This window comes from Hemicordylus capensis, chromosome 2 (assembly GCF_027244095.1).
Source record: "Hemicordylus capensis ecotype Gifberg chromosome 2, rHemCap1.1.pri, whole genome shotgun sequence".
Classification (NCBI taxonomy): Eukaryota; Metazoa; Chordata; class Lepidosauria; order Squamata; family Cordylidae; genus Hemicordylus; species Hemicordylus capensis.
In genome coordinates, this window is record NC_069658.1 from 243363148 (window position 1) to 243381698 (window position 18551).

General features: G+C 49.9%; 1 protein-coding gene across 1 annotated transcript in view; it reads right to left on the reverse strand.

Annotated features, from left to right (window-relative positions):
• LOC128343906 (uncharacterized) overlaps positions 1-7826 on the reverse strand; it is a 29992-nt gene extending 22166 nt beyond the window's left edge. The window contains exons 1-3 of the mRNA XM_053293336.1: positions 7710-7826; positions 3305-4414; positions 633-762 (exon numbers count right to left, since the gene is read on the reverse strand). Of these exons, the coding sequence (XP_053149311.1) occupies positions 633-762; positions 3305-4111 (937 nt within the window). The 5' untranslated portion in view covers positions 4112-4414; positions 7710-7826. The remainder of the gene's footprint in view (positions 1-632; positions 763-3304; positions 4415-7709) is intronic.
• Between the last annotated feature and the right edge of the window lie 10725 nt (positions 7827-18551).

Consider the following 18551-nt stretch of genomic DNA (forward strand, 5'->3'; position numbering starts at 1 on the left):
GCAGCTGGTGTTCAGAGGTATTCCTTATAAGTTTTCAAAGATTAATCTGAGAACTAAAACATAGGGATGTGCTGAACCACGGCTGCTGACCACGCAAACAGCTGCCAGGCATGCGCAGAGGCCATCTGAACCGCCTAGAGCCTTCGGAGTCAGACAGTATATAAAATAAATAAATAAAGTTTATAAAATAAATAAATAAAGTTTATTGCGCAGGAGCAGCTGGGAGACGCCCTGCTGGCGCACGGGACAGCTTGGGGGAGCGCCGGGATTACAGCAATGGTGGCAATCGGAGGAGGAGCAGGTATGGACCTGCTCTCCTCTGCTTTAAAGGGGCTGTGCAAGCCCTCATTTTTAAAAGGGGTGTGCCCACAATTCGGCATCCGAATCATGTTTCAAGCACATCCCTACTAAAACAGTTGCGGGTTACCCCTTCCCTCTGCCGCTTTAGAGAAGTCCAAGGACAATGAAACTTTTCAGAGGGATTTCCAGGATAACTGGAAGCCCCTCTGGCCAGCCCTGACATTTCCTTTAAGCTTATAGGAAGCGAAATGTCCTTTGTGGGCTGTGGGGAGAGAACAACCCCTCAGGAGCCACAGTGGATACCACTCAGGAAACGTCCACACCCTCCTTACCTTGTGAATTCACATCTCCGTGGTCACCCTCTTGCGTGGTCTCCCTGTACTGCCGCCTGTGGACAGGGTCAGGCAGAGCCTGTGAAGATCGGGAGAAACCCGGGGCTGCCTCCTGAAGTGATGCTGGCTTCTGGAACAGCAGAGAAGATGCCTCGCATGACTGAACAGACCAAGCTGCCTTGTATTGTGTCAGACCATTGGTCCATCTGGCGCAGTAGTCTCTACACCAGGGCTGCTCAACTTTGGCCCTCCTGCAGATGTTGGCCTACAACTCCCATAATCTCTGGCAATTGGCCACTGTGGCTGGGGATTGTGGGAGTTGTAGTCCAAAAACATCTGGGGGGCCTAAGTTGAGCAGGCCTGCTCTACACCGAGTGGCAGTAACTCTCTGGGGTTTCAGTTAGAGATGAGGCTTTCTCAGCCAGGTTCCATGCCAGGGATGGAACTTGGGATTCTCTGGATGCAAAGTAGGTGCTTTACCATTGAGCTATGGATTATCCTGGTGAATATACAAACCTGCCTTTCATGGAGAGACTACCTAGCCCAGAACTGACTGCTTCAACCTGCAGCAACCCAACAGGGGTCTTACTCAGCCCTACCTGCAGATGGTGCCAGGAACTGGAACATAGGATGGAACATAGCTGCCATATACTGAGTCAGACCACTAGTCTAGCTAGCACAGTATTGTCTTCAGAGACGGGCAGCAACTTCTCCAGGGTTGCAGGCAGGAATCTCTCAGCCCTATCTTGGAGATGCCAGGAAGGGAACTTGAAACCTTCTGCTCTTCCCAGAGCGGCTTCATCCCCTGAGGGGAATATCTTACAGTGCTCACACATCAAGTCACCCATTCATATGCAACCAGGGTAGACCCTGCTTAACTAAGGGGACAAGTCATGCTTGCTACCACAAGACCAGCTCGCCTGAACTTAGGACCTTCTGCATGCAAAGCAAATGCTCTTCCACTGAGCTACAATCCCCCCACAAAAAACAAACAAACAGTTTTTGTAGTCAAAACCAAAACAAGTCAAAGTATTAGTCCATATAGCTCAGGTTTGTCTACACTGACTGGCAGCAGCTCTCCAGGATTTCAGACAGAGAGGGGTCTTTCCCAGACCTGCCTGGAGATCCTGGCAGGGACTGAAAATGGGACCTTCTGCATGCAAAGCTGGTGCTCTGCCACACTGAGCAATGGATGCCTATGCGCTTGACTTCTGCCGAGTCAGACTCTTGGTCCATCTGGCTCAGTAGTGTTTGCAGTGACTGGCAGCAGCTCCCCAGGGTTTGGGCAGGGGCCTTTCCCAGCCCTACCTGGAAATGCTGACCAGGACAGAACTTAGGACCGTCTACAGGCAAAGCAGGGCCATTGCTTATGGTTTATCCTGTCAAGGGGTTTTATGTAAACTTCTCATTAGCAGATACCAGGCCCTCCATTACAAGAAAAGTAGCCAGTTTTTTAGTTTCTACCATCAAGGTAAACCGCGCAGAGACGCAAGTTTTGGGTGATATAGAAATTTTAAATTAAATAAAATATCCTCTATAATAATTACCTTGAGTGTGATCCCGTGTCCTTTTCCGGCCCGTGTCTTTCTCAGCCATTCTGGGCATGCCCAGAACGGCCGAGAAAGATACGGCCGTCCAGACATGGGCGGCCATGTTGGAGGAGGAGAAGCGGCGGCCAAGGAGAAGCCGCCGCCACCAACGCCAGGAGGAGAGTGTGGGCGAGGCGGCAGCGGAGCCGCGGCCTCGGCCAGAGGTGGCAGCGGCCGCGGCAAGAGTGTGGGTGAGGCAGCGGCGGCCGCGGCAGGACAAATGGCCCCGATGGCGGCCGCCGCCACGGCAGCAAAACCGCGGCCTCAACAAGAGGTGGCGGCAGCCGCGGCGGGCGGACAGGGAAGGACTGGGACCGCTGGCGGCCGCACTGGGGGGGCGGGGGCGGTCTACTAGCGCCCGTTAATCTAACCGGCTGAAAATTGCTAGTTTTAAATAAAGTGCATGGGAAGCCGATATTATCCTGTACTGAGTTATTCTGGTTCCATCTTTCTCTTTCTGACTGCCCTGCAGTTTGCTATATTGTTTTAACTATTCAGTTTTTGAACATTTTTTGTTATGGCTACAGCTAAACAAATAAAGTGATGGACTGATTGCTATAAACAGGCAGAGCAGGAGCGCTACCATCGTATGATGTCCCCTCCTCAACTGCTTCTACATGGGGTTCAGACTGAACCTTTTCTTCCTCTGGGAGAGTCACAGCTTCACAAAGGCCACTGGCACTTGGGAAAGATCCTCAATCCTTTTTCAAGGTGGCAGGCTGACAAGGAATCAGAGAATGCTGGACATTCTCTGAAGGCCTTGTAGGACAGGCCTACAAGGAATCAGAGTTGGAAGGGATGTTGGAGTCCTTCTAGTCCAATCTGCTACGCAGCGCAGGGATCTACTACTGCATGGATTGGAAGGGCTTTACTATCTCATACCCCACCATCCCCGCAATAAGCAGCCCCACTGCAGTCTATGGGGAAGGGATGGAAATTGAGTTATTTTTCAATCCTGGTTAATACCATGAAAAAAAGCAGGCAACAGACTCCCACAAAAAAGTTGCTCCTTGATGGGCCAAGATCTCAACTCACATTCCGCACCTTGGGAAATCCACAAATGTCAGGGTGAAAAGGCCTCACCTGTTTTTCCTGTCTCTTGGCTTCTAGCTGCATCTGCAGGAAACCCTCAGCCAGGGCCACCGCCTGGGAACAGGTCTCTGGGCCACAATCCCGCACCCAGCTCTGGATCTCCGGTGGAAGGACGGCCAGGAAGTGCTCCAAGATCAGCAGCTCCAGAATCTGCTCCTTTGTCTGCTTCTTTACCCTTAGCCACCCATGGCAAAGTTTCTGCAGTTGGCTGTAAGCCCCTCTCGGACCCTCAGCCTCCTGGTAGCAGAAATGCCTGAAGTGGTGACCCCACCTTTCCCGGGCCAGAGCATCCTGTCGTAAGATGGCTGCTTTTACCTTCCCATAATCCTCTCTGTCTCCGATCTCCAGCCTGTCAAAGGCCTTCTTGGCTTCTCCACTCAGAGCTGGCAGGAGCTGGGTCACCCACTCTCCCCTGGGCCATTGACAGGCTTCGGCCACTTGCTCAAAGGAGGCCAGAAAGGCCTTAGTATCATCCCATGGAGCGGGCTCTTCTGTCAGCTGGGGGATTGCCAGTCCAGAGCAAGGGGACTCCACTGTCTTCAGAAACTCCTGCCATTGGGCATCCCAGCGCTGAAGAAGACCCTCCTTTGGTTCCTGTTTAACTTGTTCTCCGGGAATCCTCTGCAGGAATTCCTGGAGCCTTCCAGCTTGGAGGACAGCTTTTCCTGTTTCCTCCGATTCCTCCTTTGGTGCAGAGCCTCCTGGGTCTTGTTCCTCCATTTTCACTCCCGGGGACATCCAGTGCTTCTGCACAGCCTGGAATGGGAAGTCCGGCTGCTTCCCCTGCCCTGCGTCCATATCCTCTCTTTCACTCTCTACCAAAAGAAGCTCAGAGATAAGACTCTCCTGGATAAGACTCTCCTGTAAACCGCTTAGAGAGCTCCGGCTATAGAGCAGTATATAAATGTAAGTGCTATTGCTATTGCTATATTGCTATTGGATGTGTACAGTGAACAGCAGGGCTTTAATGGTACAGCATCTGGATTCCTCCCCAGCTGGATTCTCACCTTACAATACTTACAATATTGGACGTTTCAGGGTGACAAACACTGAAAGGAGGAGGAGGAGAAAGTGTTCAAACCTGGCTGGAGGGCCTTCCACCTGAGTGACAAAAAAGAGAGCACAGGAAGAAGAAAGAATGGACAAAAGTCAGCATTTGGGGCTCCCATAAAGATGGCTGCCAATGTCCCCCTCCCCTGTGAAATGATGGAAGCATAAGACACCAGACCATAACATCATAAGATGCTGGAGATGGGGCCATTTCCTATTGTTGTTCCTGGCATCTGGCGTTTAAAGGTATACTTCCTCTGTACACGAAGGTTCAATTCAGCTATCATGGTTACTGATAAGAGTTGTCTGCCATGAATTTACCTAATTCCAGGATTATCAAACTTGGGTCCCCATATGTGGTTGGACTACAACTCCCAGCACAAAGGCAGCAATTGTAGCTGGGGATTATAGGAGTTGTAGTCCAATCACGTCTAGGGACCCAAGTTCGAGAACCCCTGGTCTAATCCTGTATAACAGCATAAGAAGTGCCCTTCTGAATCAGATCATACATCGATCTAGTCCAGAGCTGCAAAACCTCACCCTCCAGTTGTTGTTGAACTATAACTCCCATCATCCCTGACTACTGGCCACTGTGTGAAGGGCCAAAGTTGTGCAGCCCTGATCTAGGCCAACATCCTATAGCCAGCCAGGTTTTTCTGGGCATGTTTCACTGACAATGGTCACTAGTCTAGATGGCTTGAAAAGGCGGGGGGACAAAATCATGGACCAGGATAGGTCTATGCATGGCTATTAGGGATGTGCACAAAATTTGCATATATCGATTTGAATCCGAATAGAATCTGAATTGAAATTGATTTGGAACCATTGAATAGAGTTGAGATTTGTTTGAATCGATTCAAAGTTGGGCAAATTCAAATCGATTCGAACTCCACTCTATTCAATGGTTCTAAATCAAATCAATTCGAATCCGAATCAGTTCATGCAAATTTCATGCACATCCCCAATGGCTACTAGCCTTGAAGACTAGAAGCAGAATACACCTGAATACCAGTTGCTGGAAAGCATCTGAGAGAGGGCTATTTGTCTGTATGTTCTGCTTCTGGGCTGCCCATCAACTTGGCCCTTTTGGAAAAGAGGATGCTGGGAGAGATGGGTCTTTGGCCTGATCCAGAAACACCCTTCTCCTACTCTTATGAAGCCCACCAGCAGGGCTCGAAGGCAAGAACTACCCGCCATTACTTGCCCTACGCAGCGACATGCTAAGAGGTACACAGCCTCTCCATCTGCAGAACAGCTGTCCAAAATCTGTCCTCCAACCATTTCCTGGCACTTCTCCAGAAGCAAAGCAAATTGGACAAACTGCCAACAGGTAAGCAATAGCACTGAAACAAAAAGGCAGGAATAAAAAGCCGCCACAGTCCTTTACATCTGTCTCACCAGATTTTGCATTTAGCAGAGGGGTCTGTGGCCCTCCTGCAGATGTTGACCTACTACTCCCATCATCCCTGGCTACTGGCCATTATGTTTGGGGATGATGGGAGTTGTAGTCCAACAACAGCTGGAGGGCCACAGCTTGACACTGATTTAGTGGCACGTACTGCTGGGAATAGGGGCATAAGCCTGAACGCCTGTTCAGCACGAGTGGGATGGCTTGCTTCAGTGGAGTAGTGAGGGTTCTGGTGGCTCTTGTTCAGGCTGCCGCTGCCACCCCGCAATGTCTGAGGTCAGACGCAGGGTGTATGGCAATGATAGCTAACGGGGCCACGTGTTCCATTTTGAAGTAACATTTGCTGAATGCTGGGCTCCCAGCATAGCTGGAATGGCTTTTCCCTGCTTTCAAAGGCATTCCCAGCCAGGCTGGGAGCTCAGTGCTAGCTGAAACCTCTCAAAAACAGAGTCATAGGGCCCCTGGCTTGCTTGCAAGCTGTAGAGACTGGCAAAAGGCATCTTCCTATCTCGCCTTCATTAGGAAAACCTGCACTTTCCTTGGGCACAATCATGGCGGGCCTTCCCACCTACACCGGACCCCTAAGACCAAGTCATGAGACTATAACAACAATAATAGACTTTATTTGTTAGCCGCCCCGTCACAAATTGTTCTCTGGGTGGCTCCCAACTCATTAAAAAACATCCAGTAAAAATACATGAAACACAAAAAATAAGATACGAAATAGAATTTTTTTTTACAAAACTCTCTTACATTTTAAAAAGTCAATTTTAAAAAGCCTGAGTGACTACATGGTGCACTGAGCCCCTCACCAGCTTAACAAGAAGAACTGATGGGGTGCAGGGAAGGGGATGAAAGGACAACTTTATCAAATTTTACAACAGCATATGCACACATACGCCACTTTCTACTCTACAGTGTGACAGCTGTGGGGTTTGAGCACTCTGGATTTCTAATTCTCAAGGTTGTGCAGCTCCAAACTAGGTTCTTTCAGATCCAGTCAAATATCAGCAGCTACACAGGAAGCTGTTTTATCCGGAGTCAGGTCATTGGTCCATCTAGATCACTACTGCCTACATCAGGGCTGCACAATTTTGAAAAGTATTACTTACAGCTTTGAGACTGCCAGGTGCTTGCCTCATATTGCAGGGCATCCATTCATTATTACCCTTGCCTTTTATGAAATAATTTTAGAAATTGAAATTATTCAAAGGGGAAAAAATTAAGTATGAGAAAATCTTCTGGAAAGTTTTCCATTTTAGAAATTTTCCCACTCCACATCTCTACCTTGGAGAGCCACTGCCAGTCAGAGCATACAATACTGAGCTAGACAGACCAGTGGTCCGATTCAATATGACAGCTACATCTGCTTCTCAGGAGCATCCATAATGTTAGAGCACCGGCTCTGCATACAGAAGGTTCAATCCCTGCACCTCTACCTAAGAGGCTCACAGGCAGCCAGGCTGGGAAAGACCTCTGAGCTCAGGACCCTGGAGAGCTGCTACCAGTCCGAGATGGATCAATGATCAGCTCGGTGTAAGGCAACTTCGGGTGTTCACATCGGGCTGTTCTATTTTGGGAAGCAGCCACAGTTCCGTAGTGGAGTTCATAGTTCCCCCGGCACATCCAACTAAAGGCTCTCAAATATCAAGGCAGGGAAAGAAACCTCTCTCCACCCATGACCTTGCGGAGCAGCTGCCAGTCAGAGCAGACAACCCTGGTCAAGATGGCCCAAGGGTCCGACCCACGATAACGCCGTTTCACATATTTTCAACCTAACCCACACCGCATGGTTTTCTGCCTTCAAACTCAACGCCATTTTTATTTTGCAAGAACAGGGGCGGGGGAGGAATCCACACATTTAACATGCACAGCAAAAGGACTTCCCTCCCAGCCAAGGGTTTCCCGGGGGGAGCAAGCACCCTCCTCTGCACTCACTCAGATCCTCCTCCGAGGGGTATGAACGACCAGGATCCAGCCCCAAAACAACGGCTGCCACTTCCGGGGAAAACGGACATTCAAAAGAGCCCATTTCCGGGGGAGGGAACACCGCAGGAAGGGGCTTGCCAATTTTTTTTAGCTTTCTTCGTCCTAGGAATTGGGCTCTGCAGTTCCACCCTTTACTTCTCGGACTTGCAAGGGCTCCTGGGAGTTGTAGTTCGCGGCGGGAAAGCAGGTTTGGGAAGGAAAACTCTTTTAATCGGGCTTCGCTGCAATTGCAAGCCTGCTCCTTCCCCTCTCTCTTCTCTAGAGGAGACTCCACTAAAGTTTGTGGTGGTTGAATTGATGTTGGATCGCAAACCAGTGGGCCAAGCCTTAAGCTTTTAGTAATTATTAGTTACACACAGCTTAATGTGTGTAACTAAATTACTAGCTTTTAGTAATTATTAGTTACACATGCCTTTTAACTGCAGGTTTTTTAAAATTTTATTAGTGTGCGCATTCAACGTGGTACCGATTTTGTCATTATGAGCCACCTGAAGGCCTAACTGGCCATGGGGCAGGGTAACTTATCTTTTATTAATTTATTAATTAACAAAAACCAGAGTAATTATTACTCTTTTATTAATTTAGTAATTAATAAAAACCAGGGCTTAACGTCAAAATTAGGCCTTTCACGTTTCCACTTCCATTTGCAGAGATGTGCTCTTACCCCTGGCCTCCACAGCCCATGGGGGGCCCCCCAAATCCTCTTTAGTCTGTCCTGGTTGTGGTGGTCGCCTGGCCAAGCATGATGATGCTTAATTTGCAGGGGAGGGGGGCCTCCAAAGGCCTTTAGATCCAGGCTCCAAAATCACCTTGGTGTACCTCTCTCCACCTCCTTCCTTCTTTCCTCCTCTTATCAGGGTGCCACAAGACTCTTTGTTTTCACTGGTAGCTTAACAGTCTTCCAAAGATCTGTACCTATCCTGGAAATCAATTATTATTTCCAATATGAATAAGCTCTTGATTGATTAATTACTGTCAAGTCTGTGTCGACTCTTAGCAGCCACATAGATAGATTAATGCCTGGTTTTAATTATGATTTTATGAATCTGCTGTAAACGGGGGGCAGGATTCAGATTAAATTAGTTACAGTTAAGCCCCATTGAAATAAATGAGACCGAATGTTGATCACAATTAACTTGTCTCATTAAATTATGTCAGTGGTGCTTAGAATTGATCTAGAAGATCCTGCCCACTCTGATTTTGAATTCCATTTTTTAAAATTACATTTATACGAAGTGTAACACTTCTAATATCTGATTATATGTAATTATTTTGGAAATGTTGTGTCACTAAATACAAAAACAAATGCGTAGGCAAATGTAGCATGGCATCTCCTCCTCCCTGGTCTCCCCACACATTCTGCCACTGCAGGGGGTTTTGTGTTGTGATTTACCTTAATTTTGTTGCAGATATCCTTTTTTCTCCCCTTCTACAGCCTTAAAAATGGGAATCTGGTTCAGTTGGTAATCATTTTTCCACTCACAAGATCAGCTGTGCTGTTGAAGGGTTAACTGCAGATTTTTCAAACTTAATCCAACTGTCAAACCAACTGTCTCGCTTCTGTTCTGTTCTTTGACCAAAATCTTTTCTCAAACATCCTTGCTACCACTTTCCTTTCTGCACATGACCAAACCTTTTCTGCCAATGTTTCTAATTCTTTCACCTTCCATTAACTCTCTGCACGGTTTTCAAGAATGCCGTCATGTATATTCTCATGATTTTCCTTTCCCTAATGCTTCATCCTAGGGCAGGAGTTATCAAATTTGGGTCCTCAGATGTTGGACTGCAACCCCCATTATCCCCAGCCACTGTGACTGGGGATGATGGGTTGTAGTTCAACATCATCTAGGGATCCACGTTTGAGAACTTCTGCCCTGTGGCGTTAAGGGAGTGGGACTTAGCTCAATTCCTCCCCCTCCAGCATGGAGTGATATATTCCCAAGAGGAAATGTCTCAAAAGCAACAGGTAGGCAAAAAAACAAAAAAGAAGAAAACTCATTTCCCATTGCTGGGCTGAAGGCATTGGAATTTCGGCTGGCAAAATTTGGCTGAGAGTTTTGAGTTGGTGGGGTGGGAGGGATATGTCAAGCCCCTTCATCCTGATGTCTTTCCATTCCAGTGAGGGGGGAGGTTTTCCAGTCCAGCTCTCCTGGCATCAGAGAGCTACAGAAAGAAAGATCCCTGTTCAGATCTTAACGCTGTGATACACACCAGATCGCTTTAACTAACAGGAGCACAACTCAAATACCCCAGTGGGCCCAAACCAACCATGACTTGGTGTATAGGGGCCAAGGTATATGTTCAGCACATTAACAATTACATTAAAATTAATTATTAAATAATAATTGTTAACCGCCCAGAGACGGAGGTTTGGGTGGTATACAAGATAAATAATAATAATAATAATTATTATTATTCGATTTCTATACCGCCCTTCCAAAAATGGCTCAGGGCGGTTTACAAAGAGAAATAACAAACAAAGCAATTATTAGTTACTCATTAAAAATATTAAGGAAAGCCATTATTAGTTACCCGTAACATGAGGAGAGACGAGGAGGCTGCTAGCAACCTTTCTTCCTTCTTGTCCCTTGTGTACTTTCAAGCTTGCAAAGATTAATTTTGAAAGGGGTTTGACCACCCCCCCCGCCAGGGCCATGGGGCAAAGCAAGATTTTGCACCTCAGGTACCACAAAACTTTGGTCCACCCCTGGGGCTAGCAAAAAAAGTCCCCTGGACTAGATCCGGCCCCCAGACGTTACTTGTACAGGCCCGAGCTAAGCCAACATACCTATGCCTCAGCCTTCCTATCTGCAATAAGGGGATAATAGTTTGGCTTACCTTACAGGTCTGTTGTCCAGCTTGCCAGAAGTTTTAATGAATACACTAAAAGTCTCAGAGGGGCATCAAATTATTACATTTAGTATGAGACAGGCCTCACCAAAGAGAAGGAGCAGAATGGGGGATGGAGCTGTAGTTGAATGGTAGAACATTTGCTTTGCATGCACAAGGTCTCAGGTTCAATCTGGCATCTCCAGGAAGGGCTGGGCAATACTCCTGCCTGAAACCTTGCAGAGCTGCTGCCAGTCAGTGTAAACAATTCTGAGATAGATGGGCCAATCGTCTTGACACATTAGAATCCAGCTTCCTATGTTCCTAATGATTGTAGACATGGTTTGGAAGCTACATCTCAAAGCCACCCGTACAAATTTCTTCCACTGCTCTAAGGCTTCCAGTTGGATGATATTGATTTATGTCCTTTAAGTCATTACCATGCCCTTTAAGTTCTTATAAAGAAATTGATACAGAAAATTAGTTCAGCAAGCAGATCCTGATAAAACACCAGCCTATTTGCTTAAGGTGCAAAATAGCTGCAGCTTCTTAGGTATAAAATTAAAGTAAAGTGGCTCATCAAGTCGATTTTGACTCCTGGCTCTCACAGAGCCCTGTGGTTTTCTTTTTGTAGAATACAGGAGGGGTTTACCCTTACCTCCTTCTGCACAGTATGAGCTGATGCCTTTCAGCATCTTCCTACATCCCTGTTCCTTGCAATTAGGGTGCTTTTTGAAGTATTGTAACCACTGAGTATTTTTACCTGTTACTAAAAGCTGAGGGAGCCCCAGATGGAAGCACTCTGTAGCAACTGAATAAAGCTTTTTTATTACTTTTGTTCTTTGCATTTTACAAGCCTCTCTGAGTGAATCTTTTGGCTCCGGAGAGAGGGAGGGGGGCTAAAAGGGTTTCCCCCCTCTCTGGTGCAAACACTCCTCAGGCTGGGTCATCAGCTACCAGATTTCTCACCATGTATAGGCTTGCTTGTGGAGGATTTATGAGTATTTTTCTCATAAAAGAACTAGATTTAAATCTCATAAGAACATAAGAACAGCCCTGCCAGATCAGGCCCAAGGCCCATCTAGTCCAGCATCCTGTTTTGCACAGTGGTCCACCAGATGCCGCTCAAAAGGAACATCATGAGTGCGCACACATACACACCTTAAAACAGATTATTTTTAGATCATGTAATAATCCAGGATCCGTGTAATTTCCCCTGTTTTCCTCCATCTTCTTTCCTCCCTCCTCACGTATTCTAGCTCCCTGTACAAGCTATAGCCATTTCTGATTTGTACATTTCCATGTAAACATATGAAATGAATCGTTGGCACTTACCCGAATGGTCATTCTCCTCAGACGTATGGATTGTATCCAAGCAACATGGGTTGTCACCACCCACTGCTCCGAGACAGGGCCTAATCAGAAAAAAGCTTGCCAGCAGAAGTGAGAGACAACCCGCTCGCTTGCTCAGTCGATAAAAAAGTGCTTCGATGCTCCATAAAAGTCTAGAACAGAGACACTGCAGAACCAGAACAGCAAACACTGCACACATAGCAAAAACAAGTCCACTCTCCCACGAAAGGAAACAAGAGGAAAAAACAGCACATGCATCAAAAAACCTAACTCAATAACCCCTTCAGGAGAAATACCCCACAGAATAGGAAAACACCACCCCACAGAAATATGGGGAACAGTGGAAGATGGGTAAAAAGAGGGGAATAGGATCAGACACACAATTGGGTGGGTCGGATAAAATCCATACGTCTGAGGAGAATGACCATTCAGGTAAGTGCCAACGATTCATTCTCCCTCAGACAAGGATTGTATCCGAGCAACATGGGACATACCCAAGCTGTTACCCATTGCGGGAGGGCAACAACAAACAGAAGGTCTGATCCTAGGACGGAACCACCCTCTGTAACACGCTTCGGCCAAAAGTTGCGTCTGCAGCGGCCCAATCGTGTATTTTGTAATGCTTTATAAAGGTAGAGAGGGAGGCCCAGGTGGCAGCTCTACAAATGTCCGCTAGGGGTGCTAAAGTGGACAGTGCCGCAGAGGATGCCGCGCTCCGAGTAGAGTGAGCAGTGATGCCCTCAGGCGCAACCTCCCCCGCTGTAGCGTATGCCAGTTGAATAGATTGACAGATCCAGCGAGACAAGGAGGAATTGGAAACTTTCCTACCCAACGAGCAGGCACGAAAAGAAACAAAAAAGGACTCAGAGACCCTGAAGGGTTTAGTCCGTTTCAAGTAGATGCGAATAGCCCGATGGACGTCCAATTTGTGCCAGTCCCGCTCCCGGGGGGGAAGAAGGACTGGGACAAAAGGAAGGAAGCATCAGTTCCTGCGCCCTATGAAAAACTGAGTTCACCTTAGGAAGGTAGGTCGGGTCAGTACGAAGCACGACATGGTCAGGAAAGACCAAACATAATTCTTTCCGGACTGACAGGGCACCCAGGTCGGAAACACGACGAGCCGATGTGATGGCTACTAAGAACAATACCTTCAGAGTAAGGATGCGCAAGGGAACAGTGTGCAGTGGCTCAAAGGGAGCCTTGGTCATGACCCTGAGCACCAGGCTGAGGTCCCAAGGGGGAAAACGATGGACAGGAGGAGGTTTCAATACAGCCGCCCCCTTTAGGAAACGCTGTATGTGGGGATGCCCAGCCATGGAAGGAAACCCTGGAACCTGCAGGACGGAGGAAATAGCAAACATTTGGCGGCGTAGGGTATTGGGACGAAGACCCTTGTCTAACACTTTCTGCAGAAACCCCAAAACCTGTGCCACGGAAGCTGTCATAGGATCCATGCCATCCCCCTGACACCACTGTGAAAACGCCTGCCAGGCTGACTGATAAACACGGGCTGTGGAAGGACGCCTGGAAGCCATGATGGTATCTTGAACTGCCGGGGAATAGCCGCAAAGCACTAAGGAGCCCCGCTCAATCTCCAGGCGTGAAGATTGATCCACTCTGGGTCGGGATGAAGAACAGGTCCCTGGTGTAGGAGATGGGGCCGGTTCCCCAAGGGAAGAGGAGGCTCTATTGAGAGTTCCACCAGGTCCGAAAACCACGGCCGACGTGGCCACCGAGGGGCCACAAGGATGACCTCTGCCTTCTGGTGTCTGATTCTCCGCACCGCCCGGGACAGCACAGCAAAGGGAGGGAAGGCATACAGAAGCCCCCGAGGCCAGGGAGACAGCAGAGCATCTACTTCCTCCGCCCCCGGAGAGGGATACCTGGAGAAAAATCTGGGCACCTTGGCGTTGGCTGGAGTCGCAAAAAGATCGACCAGGGGAACCGCGAACTTGTGAACTATGTTCCTGAAGACTTGCTCATCCAGGATCCATTCCCCTGATCCAGTTGTGACCGGCTCAACCAGTCTGCCAGAGTGTTGTCCACTCCGCTTACATGGTCGGCCTCCAGAGAGCACAGATTCCTCTCCGCCCAGTTCAGGAGGAGCTCTGCCTCGCGCATCAACACCCAAGATTTCGTCCCCCCTTGGCGGTTGAGGTGTGCCTTGGCAGTGGCGTTGTCGGTGCGAACCAGGACATGCCGACTGCGAATCTCGGGTAGGAACGGCACGAGGGCCAGACGAATGGCCCGTAGTTCCAGGTTTATGGACTGACGCTGCTCTGCCTCTGACCATTGACCCTGAACTATATGGCGCCCTCAATGACCTCCCCAACCCGTGAGACAGGCGTCGGTGGTGACCACGACGCGGTCCACTGGCAGGAAGTTCACCCCCTCATAAAGAGCCTGAGATGTCCACCACCGGAGAGATAGATGTACCTGAGGGGTCAGGGTCTTGACCTGTTTGCGACCAGCTCCTGGAGAGGGAGGAGAAGCCATTGTAAGGGGCGAGAATGAAACCGTGCCCAAGGCACGATCCCGATCGAAGAGACCATCAGACCCTGTAGCTGAGACAGAAAAAGAACGCTCGATTGAGAGCGGCCCAGCAGACCGCGACAAGCAGACTGTAGCTTTCGCCTGCATTCGTTGGTCAAGTGAACCGACCCCTAAACTGAGTCGATGAGCGCCCCCAAGTGCTGAATCCTGGTCTGAGGAACCAGGGAGCTCTTTTTGAGATTTACCAGGAAGCCGTGGGCCGCCAAGACCACCAGGGTCTCCCTGACATCTGACCGCCCCTTTTGCCAAGATGGCGACCGTATTAAAAGGTCAGGGTAAAGATGTACCCCCCTGGTCCTCAAGTGCGCCACGAGTGCCACCATGATCTTGGTGAACACCCACGGCGCAGTCGAGAGACCGAAGGGGAGGGCCCGGTACTGATAGTGCACCCCTGCATAGGCGAATCGCAGGAATTTCCTGTCCAGGGGATGGATGGGGACATGGAGGTAGGCCTCCTTGAGATCTATAGAGGCCATGAAATCCCCTTCCTGCAGAGCCATCAGAACTGAATGGAGCGTCTCCATCCTGAACCTTCTCCTCCTGAGAAACTGGTTGACAAATTTCAAATCTAGGATGGCCCTCCACGCTGAATTCTTCTTTGGCACCAAGAAGAGAATAGAGTAGACTCCATATCCCGCTTCCTCTGGAGGAACTCGCTCGATAGCCTTGATGTTGACCAGGTGTTGGATGGCACTGACCATCAGGGAATGCTTGTGTGGATTGCTGGACTGAGGGGAGGACAGGAACCGATTCGGAGGGTGCGAGAGAAATTCCAGGTTGTACCCCGAAGAGACGGTGCGTAGGACCCAGGCGTCTGTACACGTCCTGGCCCACTGCTGAGCGAAGAAAACCAGCCAGCCTCCCACTTGCTGCCCGGCGTCTGAGTCATTGTGGGGCGGCACGCTTGAATCCTGACTTGGAGTACTGACCTGACTGCTGAAACTTCTGTTGGGAACGGTCTCGGGCAAAACCCTGGTTTCTGTTCCACAATGTTTTGTCCTGCTTGCCCTGACGGGGACGAAAATTAGACCGGAACCCCCTGTTCCCAAAACTGTTAGAAGAAAAGGAAGAGGCGTTAGAGGGAAATGTGCGGTCCTGACGCTGTACTGAGGAAGGCATAGCTTTCTTCCTATCTTTAGTCTCTATCAGAACTGGCTCTAGCGCCTCTCCAAATAGCTTACCCCCCTTGAAAGAAGAGTTAGCTAAGTTGCTTCTCGACTTCTGATCCACCTTCCAGTTTTTTAACCATAAGTGTCTCCTGACAGTAATGTCAGAAGCCATAGCACGGGCAGACAGTTGAACTGTATCCAGGGTGCTATCAGCAATAAAGGCGGAAGCCTTCCTCAACTTATTAAGTCCCTGCCTAAGTGCCACCAGTTCGGGTGGGACTAGGGGCAGAAGGTCCCTCACCCAAAGGACAGAAGCCCGGGCAAAAATAGAGGAAGCAAAAGAGGCTCTTACAGCGATAGCAGAGGCCTCATGGGACCTGCGCAATGCAGCATCACACTTCTCGTCCTCCACATTGCGCAGAACCTCATCCCCATCCCTCGGGAGGACTGCGCCAGTCACTAGCGAAGCAACCTCCTTGTCCACAGGCGGGACCTGGAGTTTATCCATAGCAGCCTTGGAGATAGTGTAAAGGCACTTCACACCGGGCGGAGGACCCTTGCTCTCTAAAGGCCGGTCCCATTCACCCTGGATAATATCCATGAACAGCTGTGGGCAGGGCACCGCTACCTCTGGAGTAGTCAATGAGGGGAGAACAGCTGGGTCCCCTTCCGAAGAGACCTGGGGATTAGGCACGACTCCCTCCAATCGCAGCGACTTACGTGCCTTGTGGAGCAGGACTGGGAAGTCCCCCTGATTAAAAAGCCTGTAGGGAGTCTGGGACGGTGGCAAGGACTCCCCCTCGTCCCCAGAGAGTTCCCCCTCTTCTCTGTCGGAATCCGACTTGTCTGTGCGCTCCCTATCCTCCTCCGGGAGCAGAACAGGCGCTGCCAAGCCAGAGCCCTGGGCCTGGGGGCGACTTGGGGCACAGGGGGACAAATGAGGTGGCCCTAAGGGAGCTCTCGGAGGCCTGGAAGAGGACGGCCGCGGGTACAACTCGGCAGGTTCCCCCACCTCCTGAGGGCTTAAAATGGCATCCGGAGCGCTGAAGGCGGGAAAACATGGTTGAGAGGTGGACGATTCCCCCGTTCCCTGAGGACCCAAAATGGCGGCCGGAGCAACAATGGCGGGAATTTGTCGCGCCAAATCGGGCACTAACCTCCCGAATTCTTCCGCCACCACGCGCCTGAGGAGAGCGGCGAAACTGGCCGGAATCTCTTCCTCGGCCCCCCTGGAATGCGCCCGCTCCCGTTCAGGAGGAGAAGGGCAGGGGCGTTTGGCAGGCGGCTCGCCCTGTAAGGAGGACCCCAGTGACCCTACCTGGGAAGGGCCGGGCGCCGGCAGGTCCTGATGAGAAGGCACCGCGCCTTGCAGCGGTGGCGGGGAGGGGCCTCCCCCGCCAGCTTCCCCCTCAGCCCGATGAGCGAGCTCTGGCTGATTAATTGCAGCCGCTTGCGGCGCGGTGCGCTTGGCTGCGCGCGCCGCTGCTTTTTGCTCCTTTGAGAGCTTTTTAGTCTTCTTGGCCTTGGGGGGCTGAGAGACGGGAGCGGGGGAGGTAGCCGCAGCCCACTCAGCGCGGCACGCCGCCAGTGCCACTGAGTCCTCTGAGAGGGAGGGAGAGGACTCCCTCTCACAGCGCGATAGTTGGGCTTCCATAGCCCCTAATATCCGCCATGAGAGAGCAGAGCAGACCGTGAGCGGAGCGCTAGAACGGACTGTTCCCTAGGATCCTGACTAGACCCCAATCCACAGAGGGAAAAACAGAAAAGAACGAGCAGAAAGACAGGAGCGAAGCAAGGGCACCTGCTTGGAGCAAGACAGGGCAAATGACTGAAGAAGCGAGGGGGTTGTCTCTCCCTTCTGCTGGCAAGCTTTTTTCTGATTGGCCCTGTCTCAGAGCAGTGGGTGGTGACAACCCATGTTGTTCGGATACAATCCTCGTCTGAGGGAGAATGCCAGACCACAGTACTGCAATGATATTAATCACCTGACATAGTTTTCTTAAATACATTCAACAAGAGTTTTCTCTAGGGTTGCGACATTTGGGCAATTCCCTTGTTAAGTTGATTAAAAATGCACCCTCTGTTATGGGTGGGCACCATACATAGGTGGGCAACATACGTAGGCACCACGTTTTGTAAAGATGGTCACCAACATCCCTACTAATGGTACAGAGGCTCTGCGTGCAAAGTGCCTGCACAGTGTTTAATAATCCAGATCTTAATAATCCAGGAGGTTATAATAATTATTCCTAATTATACAAAGATAATTCTTTCTAACCACCATAGAGATTATTTCTAACTAGTATTTTTAAGCCCGTTATGATAACGGGCGCTAGCTTTCTATCCCGTCTTTTCTGTCTCTCTCTCTCTCTTTCTGTCTCTTTTTTCCCCCCTTGTCCCCTCTCTCTTTTTGTTTTTTGTTTTGTTGTTGTCTCTGTTTTTGTTCTTCCTTATTTTGCTTATACTTTTTTTTGGGGGGGGTGGATGAATAACGGCCAAAATGGCCCATGAGAAGGTGGCCGCCCCCGCCTATCGCCCTCCCGCGCACCCAGCTGCCGGAGCCCACCTTACCCGCTCCAGCCCGAAGGAGAAGAAAGGAACTCGGAAACAGAGCTATTCTCTGTGTTAAGCTGCTGCCCATACTGTCGCAATGGACGCAATAGGCGTCCTTTGCATCCATAGCGGCAGTTGGAGCAATGACTTAGCACAGAGAGGAGCTCTGCTCGTGAGCTCGTCTCTTTTCCCTCGGGCTGGAGCGGGTAAGGTGGTCTTTGACAGCTGGGAGGGCGATAGGCGGGGGCGGCGACCTTCTCATGGGCCATTTTGGCCCTTAATCTTTTTTTGGGGGGGAGCGGGGAAGGTGATTTTGGGCAGCTGGGAGGGCGGGTGAGCAGGCGGCGGCGGCTGTGAGCGGGCGGGGGCCTCGTTGGCGGCTTCGCCGCCACCT